The sequence below is a fragment of the Cucurbita pepo genome, chromosome LG17 (assembly GCF_002806865.2).
Source record: "Cucurbita pepo subsp. pepo cultivar mu-cu-16 chromosome LG17, ASM280686v2, whole genome shotgun sequence".
Lineage (NCBI taxonomy): Eukaryota > Viridiplantae > Streptophyta > Magnoliopsida > Cucurbitales > Cucurbitaceae > Cucurbita > Cucurbita pepo.
This window is the reverse complement of record NC_036654.1, coordinates 3443538-3464201: the sequence shown is the minus strand read 5'-3', so window position 1 is coordinate 3464201 and position 20664 is coordinate 3443538. Positions and strand designations below refer to the sequence as shown.

Here is a 20664-nt window from a genome sequence, read left to right as displayed (position 1 = left end):
TCTCCACCGCACAAAAGTTTTCAATTTCAATCCAACGGTTATTAAATCATTTTTGTAGTATCGAAAACAAATACAAAACTCCACCACTCGTGCTCTGACACCTGTACTTCGATGCCACGTGCAACTATATTACCGTGTCGTTTAAAAGTACAAAACTGCCCTCCAAGTTCGAGGGCGACGTTTCACTTTCAGGCACTTTCTGGTGGGCCTTAATGGGAAACGAAAAATGTGGGTGTAGTGAGAAGAAAAAAAAAAAGTAAAAGAGAATGGCGACAGAGCAGCTTTGTGAAAAAGAAAAGACGGTGCGTTTTAAGTAATGTGGGTGTGGAGAGAAAAAATGGGTTTTATTTATTTATTTTTATTTATGATCCCAAGAAGATTTCTTGTTTTTGTTTAACAATAAATAACTAAAGTTATAAGCTTTTTTTTATTTTATTTTTTTAAAAATAAGCTAAATTAATAATAATACGTTAAAAAAATATCCTTAAAACTTTCAAAATACGAAGTTTTTAAAATATCTATATAGTTAATTAATTATTGATACTTTATTTTAAAAACGTCTTTTACTTAAAGAACCTAAATACACGAATCATTGATTATTTTCAATGCATGAATTGTTGCGTGAGCTTCAAACCGACAATTATAATTTGTTAAGCATTGAAATCGTGGAGAAAGTGACTTCCATTAACAAAAGTTGGCATAGTGTTCATACTCAATTATGAAAGAACGCAATTTTAATCGATAATAACCTAAAATAAAATGATTAACAGAAACTATTGCCGCTAATAACGGAATTAATTATTGAAGAAGCGGTCGCAGTGAAACTGACTGTTATGCACTGTTAAATGTAGGAGATATAAATTATTGGATGAGATCGTCTCAGTAAAACTGACAATTTTACACTGTTATATGTAGAGATATAAATTATTAGATGAGGCTGTCACAATGAAACTGACAATTTTACCGTGTTAGATGTAGGAGATGAATCATTTTTTATTCAATAATTACGAGAGCGAGATATATTTTTTAATGTACATTTAGCGTCATTGAATAATTTTCCCGATTATAGCTCTTGCTGTCTCCTGAAAATTAGGTTAAAAATGGGTCGTTGGGTTAGGAATATATAATTTAATAAATAATTTTTTATTTAAAAAAAATGATAATTAATGTAGAACAAAGAGACAAAAATATTCACTGTTTCTATATCCAAATCATTGCTAAAATTGATATGGACCCAAAAATGGTTTGTTCTTTGAACATTTATTTATTTATTTATTTATAAACAAGTTTTGGTCAAAATTCAGATTCACTTTTTTGAAAAATAAATATTGAAATTTGTTGTTGACTTTTCTATTGCGAGATTTGACCATTTGTTCGGATTGGTAACTTTTAGAGATGTCGATGGCATGGTGCTGTTAGGAATCACGACTCTTCACAATAGTATGATATTGTCCACTTTAAGTGGGAGCTTTCACGGCTTTGGTTTGGTCTTCCCTAAAAGGCCTCATACCAATGGAGATGTATTCATTGCTACCAATGACCGTCCTCTAAATTAGCCAATGTGAGACTCCCTCCCATCAATCCTCAACAGGTGCTAGGTGGGTCGGTGAAGTGTTTTCTGTTCCCCTCCTTGCTACCTTTTTCAATCTTCATATTCGTGAAATTTTTTATTTATTTTTGTGACGGTCGGGGTGAAAATTCCATACGAAAATATTAAAATGACAGTTAGATTTTCTAAGCCATGAATTTGTTAAAAACGAATTTTTTTTACTTTTGATCTTGATCATCAGTGTAATCTGTTTCAAAACTTTTTTTTATATATTTTAAATTTTAAATTCTTATTTTTTTTAATAAGATTGTTAATGATTTATTGTTAAAAGATTAGAGTTTTAATTATATAATTATTGATGTCTTCACCATTTTAAAGTTTTGTTTTTTTTTTCTCATTATAATTACTATAATATCCTTATTTAGAATCTAATTTAATCATCAATTAGATAAATCAATAATTGCAAATAAAAACAATCAATTAATCTTTGATGCTTTTAACAAAAATTACTCATATTCGAGATTACCTTTAAAAGTTTGTAGCAATATGAATATATTTCTCGAGAACGGTGGTATGTCATGTGAGAATCTCACATTGGTTGTAGTTGGGGAAGAGAACGTAACACCCTTTATAAAGCTTTGAGGGTAAACCCGAAAGGGAAAGCCTAAATAGAACAATATCTGCTAGTGGTGGGCTTGGACTTGGGCCGTTACAAATGGTATTAGAGCTAGACACTGGACTATATGCCAGCGAGGAAGCTGTTCCCTGAAGGGGGTAGACATGAGGCGGTGTGCCAGTAAGGATGCTGGGCCCCGAAGGGGGGGTGGATTTAGTGTTTTAAAGCCTTAAAAGGAAGCTCATAAGGGAAAGTTCAAAGAGGACAATATCTAGAAATTGACGGTCCTAGGTCCTAGCTAACGAGGAGAAATCTTTCCTTAATCCCTCTTTATTTCCAATTCCCTTTGGGCCAAGTCCTAATAGGTCTCGGTCCCACGAGATCGGAGAAGTCTACCATTTTCGTTTCGTTTATATTAAAGTAGGTATCCATTTCCACAACCAAATCCTCTCAAATTGAAAATAGTTTTTTTTTTGCATTTAAAATATTTTTCAAGCAATATTTAAAATTATATATATATATATGTATGTATGTATGTATGTATGTATGTATGTATGTATGTATGTATGTATGTATGTATGTATCTTATACGTTGGGATTTGGAAGGAATATGGTTAGTTCCTTGCCTGAGAGGGCTTTGTATCGAAGCCCACTTGGTTCATTAATTATGGGCCTATGGAATTGAATTTACGATCCAATCACTGAAAGCCCAATAATCAAAACGGCCCAATAATCAAAACGGCCCAATAATCAAAACGGCCCAATATAGGACTTCGGCCTTCAACATTTCAATCGAACTATCAGTAAAAGTCTAAAACTGCTTTTGCCGATCTACCAGAAGAAAAGGTGGCTCCTCCAAGGGGAGAGCTCACCGTCGCCGGGGAATTCGTCGACGGATTTTGAACAGCGAGAGATTTGCTGAGTAACGGAAGGTGAATAGGAGAAGGAATAAGCTTATCGCGATCGGAAATTGCACGAATCTTTTGGTTTGGTCAATTGACGATCAAGTATGAGCTTCCTCTTCGGTAGCCGAAAAACTCCCGCAGGTTAGTAACGTTCTTACCTTCTCTAATTATGCATATTCAGGAGATAGGTTATAGATGTTGGTGATGAATTTCTCTCTGGAGTTTAGTCCTATAAATGTCAATTTGATGTGGATGAAGTTCTGCGTTCTTTCCTCCTCTATTAATTTATATTCCGGAGCTTTGTTCTTGTGATAGCGTGATTTCTTGTGATAAGTTTCTAACTCTGGAGTTAAGTCCTGGAAACGTCAATTTGATGTGGATGACTTAACTGTTATTTCAATACTTGTAATTTTGCTCGTGATGTCGAGGAATCAATACTTTTCTATGCGTTTTAACTTGTGTAAGTAAATTCGCGCGTAAATTAGAATAGACGGCTGGAGATTGTAAATCTGCTTTGGTTTCCTGCGCAGAGATTCTGCGGGAGAACAAGAGGATGCTAGATAAGTCCATTAGAGAAATAGAACGGGAAAGACAAGGCTTGCAGTCTCAAGAAAAGAAGTTGATTGTTGAGATAAAGAAAAATGCTAAACAAGGACAGATGGTGAGTTGAGTAATTTAGAACTTGTACTTTAACATCGACACATCTTTAGTGACAGCATTTCTTTAGTTGTACTTGAAGTAAGCGTGCTTCTACTTTTTGAGTCGAAAGCTAGCCTTCCATTCTTTTTATTCTTTAGGCAGGGCGATGGATTGCCATCATCAACTCCGCACAATTTCCTTGATTCCATTTGTCTTTTGCAGGGAGCTGTTAAAATAATGGCCAAAGATCTTATCAGGACACGACATCAGATTGAAAAGTTTTATAAACTAAAATCACAGCTCCAGGGCGTGGCATTGAGAATTCAGGTATTATATGTACACTTTTCTTCAAAACCATGAGTATTATTGCCCCTCATGTTTCATTTTCATCAGAGCGAATACAATTACTGCTGATCTACAAATTTTTGGATTACAATTATTGATTTGATGTACTAGGATGAGGTGTAGTCATTCCTGATAGATGAGCTCTGAAAGTCTTAACTGAAAGCTTATGGTTATAATTTTCTACAGCTCGTCAGGTGTGCTTATGTGCTGAATACATGAAAAGAAAAGAATTATTTTACAATCTTCTTCCCACGTAATTAAAACCAAATAACAAAATGCTTTAATATTAGTTTAATATCACTCGCATCCTCTAGTTTTGTTGTTTCACAAAAGCAACATTTGAACAAAGCTGGGAATTTGAGGGAATTCTATTTTCTAGCTTCAAGGTTTTTTGAATTTCTTCCTATAATGGATTCACGAATTTCACACTTCTCTAAGTACCAAGAACTCAAAAGAAATCTAATATGTCTCATTCTGCATCAGAGTCTGTTGAAATGCACTACTAAATAATTAGAATTTTCCATTATTTCTTATGAAACAAGTGGGCCATATCCATTAAAAAGAGGAAATGTCATTGTGTATTTGAAGAAACTGTTCATCATTGTAAGAGGAGTTTTCAACGTTAGAAAAAAACTACTAAATGTTCTGATATATATACATACACATTCTCAAACGAATTCTTACATTCTTTTTTAGACCATAAAGATATACAGCTGTTTTTTAATCAATTGACACAATTTCTACAGTTGTGATTATTCAAATTTAGCTCCAATTGCTTGCTTCTGCAGACTCTGAAATCAACTCAAGCTATGGGAGAAGCCATGAAGGGTGTTACTAAGGCAATGGGCCAGATGAATAGGCAGATGAACTTGCCGGCATTGCAGAAGATAATGCAAGAGTTTGAGAGGCAGAATGAGAAGATGGAAATGACATCTGAAATGATGGCAGATGCTCTTGACGATGCTTTTGAAGGAGATGAAGAAGAAGAGGAGACAGAAGAGCTTGTAAGTCAGGTGCTCGATGAGATTGGAATTGATATCAACTCGGAGGTAAACATGCCCACATTTTTTCACAATGGTCCATATATTATCGTGGGAAGGGTAATTTAAACACGATCTTTTTGCTCACATGCAGCTTGTGAACGCACCCTCAGCTTCTGTGTCAGTGTCAACTGCAAATAATAGGGTTGCCCAAGCAGAAGCCGAAGATACTGGAATTGACAGTGACTTGCAGGCTAGGCTGGACAACTTGAGAAAGATGTAGGTATCCTCCAATAATAATGGGGAAATAATAACACTCTGATAATATAAAATTAAATCATGTATTGCTTATATTTGAACTCTATTCATCCAAGTTTGTGTTTGGCTGATATATTGACAAGTATGATCTCTTGTTTGGAGAAATGTGACAAAGTATTTAGCATTTGTGATCAGGTAATTCTCTCTTTTACAAATTTTAAGCCTTTAAGCAAGAAGCCTAGAAGCATTCTGGGTTCATATTTGGATGATCTTATTCGGACACGAAATCGAGTTATCAAACCATGTTTTCTGGCCCTGCCTCTCTATTGGGGAGCTAAACGGATCCAAAACAAGCTTGGCTGTTACATCAGAAATTTAGGTACAAGTGGAGTTTAAGAAGTTGTAGGAGCCATAAAAGCATCTCGTAAACAAAAATTGATGATCAAAGCTCAAGAAATTCCTATAATTTGCCACGAGCAACGAACAGTTGTTGCTACAGGATTCAGATATCAAGATTTTTGTTTTTGGTTTGTTTTTCAAGGGGTGAAGAAAAAAAAATAAGACAAGCTTGTGTTATTTACAATGTTACAAGCACACTGCCGGACTTATCTCGTGGATATTGGTCCCACTACTAACTCCACCCAATTTGCCTTGTCCATGGTTTGAAGGAGGAATTTGAGCATGCATCTCAGCAAGCTCCCTCACCTGTAACAATATCTGTTCTGGAATCGACACCGACACATGTTTCCGAGAACTCATCTACATTGATTATTCAAAAATGATGATTAAAGTATATAACATAACGATGATGGGTGCATAATCAAAGAACAGCAAGTGATATTCGATCGAACACTTACCCCTTCACCAACAGGCGTCTGCGCAAAGCTAGCCTTGAGCAGGTTTCTCCATTTATCCTACAAAATAGAAACCTATTTTCAGCTAAACAACAACATAAAAGATAATAATCAATACGCATGATTCCCAAATGCACAGCCCCCTACGATCTTGGGAATTCTGGTTTAGTTTACGAGTAAATGCACCTTGAGATCAACTGATGTACGATACGAGTATGATGAAAAAGAAAGTTTCTTGATCTCAGACCATCTCCCAGCCCCGCATATCGACACGCCCTCTACTAATTTGATGACCTCGACAAGAGTCCAAGCGCGATGATGCTTCCTCCTTGATCCACCTTTTGGTGTTGGAACAATTATTGCATTATCATCTGATGCATTGCCAGAATCTGTTGGCTTCTCCTCCAAATTCTTCTCCTCCAAATTCTTCTCTTCCACTTCATTCGTGTTCGTGTCCTTGACCGAAGGATTCTGATCTTTTTCTGGAAGGGTAAACTGAGCCAAAAAAATAGAATAACCCAGCAGTCAGAAGCCATCCAAACAACTATTAGTATAACCATAAACTAGCCATTCAAAAGAAGGGGCCACTTTTCAAAATTTAAACTAGTCGGGTGTTCGAACCCTATCCATATACTGAAGAACGGAAAACATTAACTTAAATAGGCCTAAACACATACCACAAGGGCTACGATGTCTTTCCTTGGCCGACTCCTTCGAACTCTCGAAACACATGGAACTTGTACGCCAGATCCACCAAGTGAATCCAATCTTGTTATGACAGTTCTTCCCCTATCTGAACAGACTTTCTTACTAGGTCTTTGAATAGAATTAGCAGACACGCCATCAGATACAGAACTTTTACTCAAACTTATCACCTTTGGGACATACTCTCTTGACTCCACTTCAGAAAGCTCTTCAATATACCGCCTCGTGGGCTTCCGAATTCTTTTAACAGCAGCTCTCTCTTCATGTTGATCTTCAATTCCATGATCAAGTTCAATTTCCTCAACGTGATGATGGTCCTTAGTTTCCAAACAATAAGTTGTCGGTGAACCACTGCATTCAATATTCAAAGCTTCTGCAGTTGGAACGGTGGACACGCCCACCACATTTTGGGAACTTTCTTCAACAAACTTTCCTTCCTTAATTATAAAAGATGAGGCTGGAATGTCGCATGAGTTGGTCAATCCCATAGCAATTCTCCTCTTAAGCCACGATTTGTCTTTAACCGTAGTGTCTCGCCCAAAAGTTGCTTTGAAACATTCATGGAGCTCTCTGATTGAGAGATTATCCAGGCATATGTCCCCTTTTAACATGGAAAAGTCGGGCTTAGACGTCGTGCAAATGGCATCTGAGGATTCGGATTCCACTGATTTGTCTGGATGCTTTAAGAAATTGGCCAGACTCCCATGTTCATTCCCATGATTCTCATTCAAACTTGAAGAGCAGTGAGAAATTTCCTGCAGTGAAATTTGAGATTGGAACTTCTCATCAGTAACAGGCAATCTACCATGCTGATCAGAACCCTTCCTGTCTCCATCCACGTAAGCAGAAGGATAGTTAAGTGATCCACATGCTAAGCGAAGCCGCTCTTCCTGTTTCACCTTTTGCAATACCTCCTCAATGTACTATACGACATTGAAAGGAAAAATCAGTTTAAATTATTAGTGACTCAATAAGGAAGCTACTAAAAAACACGCTTCACACTAGGAGAAAACGACGAAAATCTAAAGATTTCTTGAGAAGAGAGTGAAATCCATCTAAGACAAATAAACAGAGAACGCTAAGAAATATTAACAATTATTATAGCTTATAACAAATTTCCTTTAGCACTCCAAGCAATAAAAACATTTCATATCATAAGAAAGCAAATTTTGTACCTCCAATCGGGCAGTATACCCTGCATCACCTTCAGATTGTGGCAAACCTGCCATATCTCAACAATGCAGACATCATAAGCCAAAGCCAACAAAATAAAAGGAACACGTTGAGCCAAGTTGATAACATGAAGTGTGTATAATCTTTCTAAGCTATGAACAATCCAATTGAACCAGTGCAACTCAAAAGGTATAAAATTATCGATGCACATGACCAATAACAGATATTGATCATCATAACCATGTTTATATGATATGACTAGCAACCTATAGCAAGAATGGGAGAAGATTATTTGAGAATGTAGGGTTGACAGACGAAGTAAAAATGAAAATCTAATCACGATTTAACGCCACTCCCCATAAAAATAACACACTGAAGATTGAAAGTGTTCAATACATCCTATTCTAGAAAGGACACACTAAGGAGTAATTATAATAGCAAAAAACAAAGAGGCAAAACCAAAAGGAAAAACAACCATTTGAAATTTCGACATGAGGCTTCCCAAATAAAGTGCCTTCAGTGGGTACGCATTCTACAATTTGTCCTGCATCTTCCACTTTTTCACTCTTGTCATCTTCAAGTAAATCCTCAACCTCCATTACTTCATCATCCGTGGCAGGAACGAATCTGCCATCACCATCAACCTAGATTGACATACAAAGCGAATGAGAAGTTTAAATGAAAACTATTATGGAATGTGAAAAGAAAAGGAAAATGCAATTGATACTAGTATTGCAATCTCCACTACAACACTGATGAAAATGATGAGATCATGTACCTTCTTCCACAGATATTTGAAGATTTTTAACGAAATTACAAAACCTGATGTATATTCCATGTTGTCTTCAAGCTATATAAAAAAATTAAGAAAAAAAAAAAAGGTTGTTCCACTGTACCAAAGTGACAATCCGACCTAATGTGTTACTAACTTGACATACATAAGAATAGTTGCTATACAAAACATAATTTGGATATAAGAGAACTCGTTTATTTTCTTGATCCTCACAGTAGGAAACAATTTGCCTTTTATTTTCTTTGGTTTATACGGGTGAGTGTCCGGGCCAGCTTGTCTACACCTTGACTAATCTCACCAGAAAACCGCTTAACCCTATTACATTTGGTTGACAGGAAACACGTCGGATATTAATCCTAGGTAGATGACCACCATGGATTGAACTCATCCTTCTTATTTCCCCAAAGATATTAATCTGAAACATGTTTATTTTCAGACATCCATTCAGTACCTTCATCAATGGACATCTCTATGAGTATGATGGTATTCTTTAACCTGCATAGAGTACTCCAATCAGAATGATGCTCTCAGCTAAAAGCTTATAAAGCCACTTTCGAACATGGATAGATTGCACCAAAAACAGTTCAAAACCTAGAGGTTCTATTCAATCACGAGAGATTATACTCGGGTATGGGTCGGACATTATTGTACCAAAGATGCAGAATTCGCCATTAGTAGCTAAAGAATGAAACTCCATCAAACAAGAAAATCAATCTTCTAAGTTCAAACCAAATAAGTGAAAAAAAGATACCCGAACAAGTTTGTACACAACTGGGTCGGCAATCTGATTTGGAGAAAGAGTTGAGACATCCTGCAGGATCCCGCTGTCAACAATCTTCCCTTCATTCTCCACAAATCCAACCACTGTTCCCATGGAAAATCCACCACATGCAACTCAAATACATAAACTGAAACCCCCAAAAGAAGACAAGAAATAAATAAATAAATAAACAAAGAATTCAAACTAACATAACATCTGTATCAAGAGAGCATGAAAAAGAAAAAAAAGGAAAAAAAGAACACTCCTCAATCAACCACATGTAAATCAAACTTTGAACTACACAGTAATAAGCACAAATTCAAGAATCTTTATTACACTAACATAAACAAATTCAAATCCAATTTGATCAGAAACCGAAAATTTCATAAAATTCCGGTGAACAAATCAACCAAGAGAGCTCCTCTATCAATCGTAATGCACCGAATTCCAACAAATTAGTCAATCCCAAACGAGTTACAGAGAAAAACACATAAACAGTGATGGAAACGATAAAATAGCAGAAAATCACCAGAAAGAAATGAAGTTCATAGGGGGTTACCATAGAATCAAGTGAAAGTCGAGTAGACTCAACCAGTGAAACCGGTAAATCAACTGAAAGAGACAGTATTGGGGTTATTCACGAAACTTTTTTCGCAGTCGAACAATCGCAAAATCGAAGAAAATCGAAATTGAGAGAGAGAGAGAGAAAGAAACTTGTACATTAAGAAAATTAAAAAATAAAAATAAAAATAAATTCGGATTATACGTGCACACGAAATAGGGTATCTTTCTCGGCCTTGGCTTTTTCAGCACGCTGTTTTTCTACTACTCTCGGACTCCAAAATGTTTTCTCAAATTCACTTTAGTTGTACCCCTCGCGTCCGGAACGGTTCGTCGCATATCTCCCTCTCATTATAGAGTTTTATTTATATTCAATTGGAAAGATACTTTATACTTAATATCATATGTAAATTCAATTTTTTAAATAATTTTTAATCCCAAATTACCTTCCCAAATTACCTTTAACAACCTTTAACAACGGTTCGTGGGATTGATCACTCATTCTTAACTGTATGCATAAAGATGTCTACGAGAGCGAGGTAGGGACAAGAAAGTCTTCCTTGTTTCCATTCCCACCAAAATTCATTCTTAACTGTATGCATAAAGATGTCTACGAGAGCGAGGTAGGGACAAGAAAGTCTTCCTTGTTTCCATTCCCACCAAAATTTTCATTTATTTTGACGGGATTCTCCCAAAAACTAATGCAACCGTCCAAAATTTTATTACACAAAATGGGAGCAATACATTAAATTTATTGGAACACGGTTGAAATTTAGAATGGAATATATAATATTCTTTCATCTTTGGAAATATATAAAACTTAGAAATGGACAGGACGGGTCGGGGAACTAGGCGAGAATGGGGACGGAGATTATCCCGTCCCTAGCCCCTAATAGGGAGAAATCTCGCTCCATTCCTTCCCTCTTTCCTCGTTTAAACTAGAAATCCATGTGCTATTTAGGGTGAGTCCCCGTTGGTGCAATATCTCATCTTCTAGTATTGAAGCAAATAAGAAAATGCTCACCTTTTAGATGTATAAGTTGGTCATTACTTTTTTTTTTTTTTTGGCCTCCATTTCACATTTGTTCGTGGCCGAGGTCATTACTTTTTTTTTTTCGACCTCCATTTCACATTTGTTCTTGTCCTTCGGCCACGATGCAAGACATTGTAGTCAAGTTATTTGCATATCTATGGTTATTTGTACAACGTCAATCATTTCTGAATAAAATGAAGTTCTCTTTCTCTTTCCCTAGTCGTGACCACGTTTTGCCTAATTGGCGTTTCCACCATGTCACAACATCTCCCTTGTAGCATTGAATGGTGGTGGTTATGAGACATAGTACTCCTTTAAACCCAATCAAACATCCTCTTCCACTTGCTCAAAAGTGTTTGATGTCATCTCGGTAGGAGTTTCTTCTCCTACTCCTATGACACAATCCACATCCCTTTCACATTTGGATGATCCTGTGAGAAAAAAGAAAAATTAAATATCGTAAAAACATTAACTTAATTTTGAACTCACAATCTTAACCTTAATTCATGCATCCAATACCTTTTCATTTCACTTAAGTTCACTACATGTTGGTCCGTGCATCTCGACAATTGTCTTGTCGTGTACGGTTTCTTGAGAATCCTTAATTTACAATCTCGAGGCGCCATCTAGAGTCGGCCTCTAGATTGTCATTCTTCGTGGGCCATTAAACATGTGTAGTCAATCTATAATTTGGGCTCCTCAATATGGCTTCAGTCGAATATGTAGAAGCCCAAACTTATCCTCATATGGGACCAAACCACGAGAAGAGTTTTTGACACCAAATCCTTAAACAATGAGGGTGTATCTCCCTCTTCCAGATCAGTATAGCAGTTGCCCACACCTAACAAATAGAACTAAGAAAGAACAGAGGAAATAGGCATAAAAACAGATTAAGATAACACAATAAATTTGGGCTTTTTTGGCTCATTTTACAACAGTAGATTAAGATTACGATAAGACACTAGGGGGTTCTAACGTAAAGTAAGGTAACAAGGTTGGCGTGAATACTTGGAAACAAAAACATGCCAAAATCATAACTCAAAACACAACAAAAACGACTTCAAAATTTAGAATTCCATTTTCTGAAAGAAACAAATGATATTGTAATAGAAACACTAGACTACTAGTTCATCCCTTCCCTCCCTCCTGCTTGCTCTTCTCTCCTTAAGCTGCTGCAACCTCTATCTCGGCTGTTGGAATCACAGCCGCGGGCCTAATGAACTCCTCTTCCTCCTTGGGAGTATGGATAGTAACCAAATCGGGGAGGGGCGTCGGTGGACCTTGCTTGCCCTTCGGGTCCCAATCAAGCATGATCTTGACCTTGATACCCAGAACACCCTATAAATTGAACAAACAGAGACACCCATTAATAAACAGAACCACCCACAAATGTTTTAAAAGAAATTGTAATACGATCAGCATCAAAGCCTGAGGGCTCCCTCGTCCTGAGATGATACTGACCTGTCTAAGGAGAACGTGTCTCACGGCAGAGTCAATGTACTCTTTCACTGGCTGTCCAGATGAAATCATGTATCCATCCTTGAATTTCATGGACTTCGCACGCTGAGCCCTTAGCTTACCACTGACAATAACCTGCATAGTACAGAAGAACATAACTTAATAAAAATGGAATAAGCTAGATAGTTATTCCTCGAAAACATCAGGAACCAGTGTCATTGCTGACCTCACATCCCTTAGCTCCACTCTCCATGACAAATCTAAGAACACCATAGCAAGCCCTGAAAAAATTTAAAGAGTAACGCTTAATACAAGTGATGACCAAAATAAGGTTCTAAGCCGGTTGACAAGACAGTCCCAACCCTGACAATCAGTATCCATCCAAAAAGAACATTTTCATCACACGGTAAGATTGAAAGTTACCAACCAAACTAGAAACTGAAACACGCACACCATAATAGCAACCACAATTTCTGTACATACCTCCTCACAGCAAGGCCTCCAAGAAGCTTGTAGCGAAGAGACTCAGCTTGAGCAATGGCACAGAGTCCTCTGTTGTTGACCTTCTCGGCATATAGCTCAACACTGTTTTCAGGAAACTTGAAACGCTTCTGAACAACAGATGTCAATTCTCTAATTCTTCGTCCTTTCTCACCTGAAGCCGTAATTGAAGGCATAGTCAGATACCGGATCCATAAGTAATAGTAGCAACACCAAAATTAAAATACCCAACAGATGTTTTACATGCATTATCAATTCAACAGAGTAAATAACATTCATATCTATATCCCCCAAAAATATTAAACTTCAAAAACTAAATCAATCAAACAGCTCCAAAACCCTCCTAACGAAGAAAACTGTAATTATGTCAAGCTATCAGCACCAACAAACACAATTGAACTGAACATCGTACTTAACCTCCACCTCCGTCGCTTTATTTCCTGAAGTTAAATGCAAGAACAAACAACCCAGTCTCTGTGGTCTTATCAAGTCTCAAATCACTAACACATCAACACAATTCCATACGCCTCTCTACAATTCTACAAATCCTAAAAATTCGAGATTCCACCTCGTGAGAAGTTTACAAGAATCATAGAATGATTACGAACTTGAACATCTGATGCAAAAAAGTAAAACTAAAGAAAGAGGTGCAAAGAATAAAAGTAAAAAAATAAAAGGTACTTGTAGCAGTAACTTGAAATGAAACAAAATCAAACTCCTGTTTTCCCAAATCATTCCCAAAATTCGCAAGCTACATAATCAAATCTATAAGAGAAAGGCCTCTTACCAAGAACATTTTGAGTACGAGTAGCCCTGATAATAATCTCAGTCCGCATGGGAGTGACCCTAACCTCAACTCCAGAGTATCCATCCTCTGCAAGCTCTCTGGTGAGAACTTCGTTAAGCTCAGCAAAGAACACTCCATCGGCCACAAACTATATCCGATTGAATCAAATAAGTTCCGAAACCATCAAAATGGTCAGAATATAGCGCGCCACGTGAAAAAGATAAAAGGAAGAATCAAATCCAATACTAACCTTTCGCTTCTTGCTCATCTGAGTTGCCATGTTTGGTTGTTGCTGGAGCTGGAGCTGGAGCTGTCGCCGTTCACCGCTCTTCTGCGTGTACAATCTAGGTTGAAGATGAATAAAACCCTAGGAAACGCTGTGAGCTCGGGGAGGAGATATCCTCAAATAAAAGGTTTTAACTTCTAAGATTGGGCTTCAGCCTCCTTGTCGGCCCAACAAAAGTTAATGGGCCGCGTGAAAGAGCCCAAATGAAATATTTACATTAATGAATTTCAGATAAAATAAAATAAATATTCTTTTTTAAGCAAATAAATATTCAATTTTTATAATTAATACAACATTTTTATAATTAATACAACATATTTTATTGAAAAGTTCGGATTATAAATTTTTCACTTTTAATTTTGTTTTTTTTTTTAATATATAATTTAAATTTTATAAATTTATTTAATTTAATTGGTCAAAATATTATATCACGCCATAAAAATACAATAATAATAATAATAATAATAATAATAATAATGAGCCAAACATTGAAGGGTAGGAATGGAATTTCACATTGTTATCCCCTCCAAATAGCGGGAATGGAAGTGGTTGGTCGAGACCAGAGAAATTATAGAAAGCGAAGAACCTCTGCCAAATGGTCAGCAATCTTCTTCTCCATAGCGTCGCTCCCAGTTCGATCACTGAATTCAATCCAATTTTCAAATGGAAAAATTCCTCTCCGTACTTCTTCATCTCGAGAAGGCACGAACGGCTTTGCTGCTTTGCCAAGAAGAAAATCGGCTTCATGGATCAAATTCTTGACTACATTGAAGGTGCACTTCAAATTCAGTACAAACAAATTTGAAGGCGGAGAATCTTTAATTTCGTGATATTGTTTTGAGTTATTCTTACTGTTGTCTTAGTTTATTTTTGCTTTCTTGTTTGATTCAGGCGGTCCGAAGTTAAGGAAATGGTATGGGGCGCCTGACCTTGTTTCTAAAGATGATTCTGTCCTTAAAGATGAGGATGAATATGGCGGTAATGTGGATAGGAACAATTTTTTTATGCGTCTTCTGATTTTATCATTTTTTTTTCTTAGATTGAGTTTTTTTTTTCCATTAGTACAGAGGAAATCAGGGATGCAATTTTGGTGACTGACGGGGACACCGAGATGGGTCAGGTGTGTTCCTGCGTTGTTTAGTCGTTTGGTTTTGTGTTGCAACTGTGATGAGCATGATAAATTTTCCTTCGAACTCGATTGGTATGTGAATGAAGACATGAATAATATGATTTATGGTTAGCCGAATCCATGCCAGAAGACCAAGTCGAAAGGATCTTTCATTTCGTTTAGTAACTGCTTGGTTTTTGCCTCTTGAAACTGTCATGTGTAACGATGAGTAATTTTCACTGTGATCAACTGCTCAATATCCAACCAAGTGACATATATACCTCATGCAGATGGTTATATTGTCATTGATTCTGAAAAAAACGAGAGTCAAGGCACTGGTGAAAGACAAACAAGCTGCCCTTGAAGCTTTTGGATTGTACGTTGAGGTTGGTGGATTCAGATTTTAGGAACGATACATTCAGAATCCTGATAATATGCTACATTTGCTGTTATTTCTCTGTCTTTCGCGTTTGAACTTAAATGAACTGTTGGTTCTGTGGTTCTCGTTTCATGTGCAAAGCCAGTGGCCGGTGACATAAGAGATGAGCAATCATTGAAGAAAGCTCTGAGAGAAGTTCGCACTATCATATGCCCAAAAGTATGCACATTAGATTCCAATCTGCTCTTCTTTTCCCCCTAAATTTCCCCCTATCTCTTGTTCGAAAATGCTCGGGGCAACATGATATCTTGCTTTTGTATTTACTCATGTTTCCTTCAATTTTAGATGCATCTTAAGATTTTTGGTTTTATGTTGATTCATTTTGTTCTTATTTTACCAGAAGAATATATAGAAGGGAATTATAATTATACTAGAAACCATCCTGGTGTTGGACATGGATAACTTAGAAGGTATATGGATGAATGTGGATCATCTTACATTACTGGGCTAGTTTCTTCCTGGATTTTCCTAAGCAAGCACGTCGATTTTATGAATATGAATAAACGATCAAAAAAATATCCACAACTTACCTTCTCTTAAGTTCATGAGGTAGTTCAATATGGTATTAGAGTATGAGGTGTTTTGTTCAAATTTGTATAATTTCATTTACTCTTCAGTTAATATTGTTAATTACTTATCGGTTCACGTGTTAATTTCCAAGCCCACATGGCCACCGGTGAGAGGGAGTGTTAAGAACATGAATATTCCATAGCTTATCAACTTAAGCTTTTTGTATTGAGTGTTAGTTTATTGTCAATTTATAAGCATGACATGTATGATATGAACCACGACCAAGGAATTTTCATACCTTAAGGTCCAATTACAAGGACGAGAGCCAAGAAGCTACAATGTAAGATGATCATCTTACATCAAAGGAAATTCTAGAAAACGTTGGAGATCTCCCTTATATGTTGTGCAAACTTGAGCTTTAAGAAAGAGACGCATTAAATGCACTTAATGAACTCTCTTTCTTGAAGCTCAACTTTGCACAACATATAAGGGAGGTCTCCAACGTCTTCTAGAATTTCTTTTAATGAGCTCACCATAGCTTGAATATAAGTGTACAAGGTTTGTTGTAGTTTCTTAGCTCTCGTCCTTGTAATTAGACCTTGAAGTATGGAAATTCCTTGGTCGTGATTCATATCAATGTATTTGAGCTCCTTTAAGTTCAAACTTTCGTGTAAATATATTGATTTTTCCTGTTGAGCCTTATTAAAGGGAACCACGATGGACAATTCACTCATTAGGTTTGTTAATAACTGTATCACCAGGAAGGTTTCTTATCCAATGCTGGAGGCCTGAAAGGAGTGCAACATATAGTTCTCTTATCACAGGTTCAGTCTCTTTGATTAGCAAACATAATATTTGTTTGTTTTCATTCCTTCGATCTATATTCATTATCATGACTTAATAAGGTTGCAGTTATCCAATTATAGAAGTGCTAGTGGTGTCCAAGCTCTTCTCAAAAGCAATGCAAAAAAATTGGCTGAGCAAGACGAAGCAGTTCTAGTGGCATCAGGAATTCCTTACACCATCATACGAGCTGGCTTGTTGCAAGACACACCTGGTGGAAATCAAGGATTCAGCTTTGAAGAGGTTCTTCTTCTGTCTTAAATGTTCCTTTATTAACACGGCTGACTAACATAGTAAATAACTGTTTCCTAATCCAAACATGGTTGTTTTTTCAAGGGAGTGTATGGAAACTTGATATTGAGAATTGAGAATAGAGATGAAACACTATTATATTTTTGCATCTACTGGGTCGTTTTATTGCGTCTTTGGTTCTATCCTTCAGGGCTGTTCAGCTACGGGATCGCTCAGCAAGGAGGATGCCGCCTTCATTTGTGTTGAAGCTACTGGTGCAGTTCCTAAAGGAGGGTTCACGTTTGAGGTTAGCATACTTAATGTTTATGCCGAGCACCAAGGATTCTTTTTATAAATTACATCTAACTTTTGAACATTGGAGGTAAGGGATTCAGTCGTTATGAGAGAATACATTAAGGTTAAGTTTGAGATGGCTTTTGTAGGGATGAAAATTGTTTTTAGTCCAATAAAAACAAATTAAGTAGTAAAAGATTCAGATGAACTGGGTTCGAACCATGAGCTCCAAAATTTAATATTCTACGAGTTACTTTTGTTACTAAACTAATTGAGTCGGGTCAAGCGATTGTCTTGTAAGAATCGTCAGAGATTTAGATAAACTAGGTTCGAGCCATGAGCTCCAAAATTTAATATCCTACAAGTTACTTTTGTTACTAAACTAATTGGGCCGGGTCAAGCGATTGTCTCGTAAGAATTGTCAAAGATTTAGATAAACTAGGTTCGAGCCATGAGCTCCAAAATTTAATATCCTACAAGTTACTTTTGTTACTAAACTAATTGGGCCGGGTCAAGCGATTGTCTCGTAAGAATTGTCAAAGATTTAGATAAACTAGGTTCGAGCCATGAGCTCCAAAATTTAATATCCTACAAGTTACTTTTGTTACTAAACTAATTGGGCCGGGTCAAGCGATTGTCTCGTAAGAATTGTCAAAGATTTAGATAAACTAGGTTCGAGCCATGAGCTCCAAAATTTAATATCCTACAAGTTACTTTTGTTACTAAACTAATTGGGCCGGGTCAAGCGATTGTCTCGTAAGAATTGTCAAAGATTTAGATAAACTAGGTTCGAGCCATGAGCTCCAAAATTTAATATCCTACAAGTTACTTTTGTTACCAAAATAATTCTGGTAAGAATTATCCAGAGGCATGCAAGCTATTCGAGACATTAACAGATATCAATACAAAGAAAATTATAGCTTTTAGGATAACATAAAATCGAACTATTTATAAGACTTGTTCAAAAATGGTTCAAAAATGCATGATAAGAATTGTTTTCATTTTAAAATATTCTTTTAGAACTCATCTCAAACACTCACATTACAAAATTCTAAACGAGGTCATGCAAAATATTGATCTTAAACAACCTCTAATAGTTCAAATTATTTCTTTTCTTGCTAATCTCTCTAAATACATCGTATTCTCAACTTTTGTGTTGCTTGTATGTCACAACAGGTAGCCAATGGAAATGAACAAGTTTCAGATTGGAAAGGATGCTTGGCAAGATTACTGGAGAACACAGAGCAGCCTCAATGACCATGCCTAAGATGTAAGAATGTGTATATATATCTATAAGTATCATGCCTGCAAAATATTAAGATTGAATACTTCTTACCATCTGCTCTTGGTCTCTGGATATTACCATTCTTTTCCATTGTGATTAAGCTTGAAAAAATAACATTGAAAATCTTGCCAGCAAGAATCCCATTTTTTTCATTATCAGCCAAGATCATGATGATCTTTTGGATAGAGCACATATTTCTCTTTGCCCCATACTTTTATATGAACATATTATTATTTCAAGTAGTTGTCTCATGAAACTAGGTAGTTTTCTTTTTACTTTTTAATTCTTTATTGAAATTCTTCCTAATTTCACCTTTTATTTCATGTTTTAGTAAATTATTTGATGCAATTTTTGTAGTGATTTGAACCTTTTATTCTTAATTATAGGTTAGTAATTTGAGTTACATTCTTCCTTTTTTGTTTCTGTTTTGAGAGATTATCTTGCTATATACTTTATAGCTTTATATATGTTTGGATCCTATTTTACGTTTCTACGGTTTGTCTGACATGTTTAGTATACGTAAAAATTCATTTAAAAATATTCAAATGTAAATATGGGTAGAAAAGTCTTTAAGAAAAATATTTCATAAACGTTGCCATGGACTTGTAAGTTCAAAATAAATTCATTTAAATTAACAATAGCTAAAGGATAGGTAACATTGTTGCACTAACTTTACTTCCATGACCTTCACATATAAAGTCCGTGTGTATAGGAGTGTCTTATCCTTACCTAAATAGAAAAGTAGCATGTGACTCGAGTATTTAACTAATAAATGCTGACATAAAGTAATCATGTTGGGATTAATCCTTTCATAAAATACATCATGGCATTGCTTTGGTCTTTACTTCTAGTTCATACATAATTTGATGTGTAGTACTTCTCTGTACATGCCTCATGTACGCGCACACGGTCCCTAGGTAGGCTCGTATTCGTACCCCTGGACTTGGCATTCAACTATTGTACATTCACGCTAAGGGAATACCACAGAGGTAAAAGAGCGCGCATAGTATTCTAGTGTACATAATAACATAACAACGTAGTATATGCGTTCATATTGATCATAGTGGGGAAGTATTTTGATGCACGTAAACATACAAGATGCATGAGGCCCCCATAGTTTTAAATCAAACATGTGTCTATGATACAAGTTATACCTACATTCACTTCATAACATGCGTTAATCATTTTCGGTCATCTCATAATATAGTTTATAACAAGATATATCACTTTTTATAGCACAATTTCACATGGCATGAACATATCAACGTGACATTCCATAACATAGCATGTCTCATATTACACCATAATGTAACATAACGAGTTCCATAGCATAGCATACTCGTATCACAACAATAACATGATAAATAGACATTAAAAAACAATTACAAGACATGACACGTGCAGAGGCCATAGGTCACAGACCATTCATATTTCAAACAATTCATCCAACCAAGCCAGTAGTAAAGCCACTTATTTGGTCGGCCTAAGTAGAAAAACTCATTTTATACGATAATTGATAGAGGTAAATTTTTTTATAGTAAATGTAAATGATATTAATACTACTTTAATTTTATGATAGTATTTTAATTTTTTAAAATAGTTGAAGGTATTGAATATATATATATTTTTTGAATTTAAAGGTATTTTTAAAAAATTATTAAATTTGCTAAAGCTTTTAGATCAGATGCGGGAGTGCTCACAGCAATCAATGGTATACTCAAATCGGACGTACGATAACTATCCACGTGTTA

At 36.0% G+C, this 20664-nt stretch overlaps 4 protein-coding genes across 8 annotated transcripts; 2 read left to right on the top strand and 2 right to left on the bottom strand.

Annotated features, from left to right (window-relative positions):
* The first annotated feature begins 2959 nt into the window (after nucleotides 1-2959).
* Nucleotides 2960-5491, top strand: LOC111778515 (vacuolar protein sorting-associated protein 2 homolog 1-like). Its single transcript, XM_023658398.1, has 5 exons — nucleotides 2960-3211; nucleotides 3601-3731; nucleotides 3932-4036; nucleotides 4843-5103; nucleotides 5189-5491. The coding sequence occupies exons 1-5, from the start codon at nucleotides 3175-3177 to the stop codon at nucleotides 5315-5317; spliced, it is 663 nt and encodes a 220-aa protein (XP_023514166.1). The 5' UTR covers nucleotides 2960-3174; the 3' UTR covers nucleotides 5318-5491.
* A 175-nt stretch (nucleotides 5492-5666) lies between these two features.
* LOC111778513 lies at nucleotides 5667-10353 on the bottom strand. 5 transcript variants are annotated; one of them, XM_023658395.1, is made up of 10 exons: nucleotides 10137-10353; nucleotides 9569-9681; nucleotides 9269-9312; nucleotides 8803-8874; nucleotides 8500-8668; nucleotides 8027-8073; nucleotides 6824-7774; nucleotides 6333-6641; nucleotides 6150-6206; nucleotides 5667-6051 (listed from the first exon to the last, which is right to left on the bottom strand). In XM_023658395.1, the coding sequence occupies exons 3-10, from the start codon at nucleotides 9272-9274 to the stop codon at nucleotides 5878-5880; spliced, it is 1785 nt and encodes a 594-aa protein (XP_023514163.1). In that variant the 5' UTR covers nucleotides 9275-9312; nucleotides 9569-9681; nucleotides 10137-10353; the 3' UTR covers nucleotides 5667-5877. The 5 variants fall into 5 exon arrangements, with proteins under 5 accessions (XP_023514163.1, XP_023514161.1, XP_023514162.1 ...); XM_023658393.1 differs by lacking the exon at nucleotides 9269-9312 and having other exon boundaries at nucleotides 9569-9725; XM_023658394.1 differs by lacking the exons at nucleotides 8803-8874; nucleotides 9269-9312 and having other exon boundaries at nucleotides 9569-9725; nucleotides 10137-10352.
* A 1708-nt stretch (nucleotides 10354-12061) lies between these two features.
* Nucleotides 12062-14287, bottom strand: LOC111778512 (40S ribosomal protein S3-3). The gene is made up of 6 exons (XM_023658392.1): nucleotides 14168-14287; nucleotides 13918-14065; nucleotides 13113-13284; nucleotides 12856-12910; nucleotides 12633-12764; nucleotides 12062-12509 (listed from the first exon to the last, which is right to left on the bottom strand). Exons 1-6 carry the CDS (start codon nucleotides 14195-14197, stop codon nucleotides 12336-12338), a joined length of 711 nt encoding a protein of 236 aa, XP_023514160.1. The 5' UTR covers nucleotides 14198-14287; the 3' UTR covers nucleotides 12062-12335.
* Nucleotides 14288-14754: 467 nt separating this feature from the next.
* On the top strand, nucleotides 14755-19103 carry LOC111778511 (uncharacterized protein At2g37660, chloroplastic). Its single transcript, XM_023658391.1, has 9 exons — nucleotides 14755-14976; nucleotides 15095-15181; nucleotides 15271-15323; nucleotides 15602-15697; nucleotides 15832-15909; nucleotides 17022-17084; nucleotides 17173-17346; nucleotides 17546-17641; nucleotides 18805-19103. Exons 1-9 carry the CDS (start codon nucleotides 14799-14801, stop codon nucleotides 18883-18885), a joined length of 906 nt encoding a protein of 301 aa, XP_023514159.1. The 5' UTR covers nucleotides 14755-14798; the 3' UTR covers nucleotides 18886-19103.
* The last annotated feature ends 1561 nt before the right edge of the window (nucleotides 19104-20664 follow it).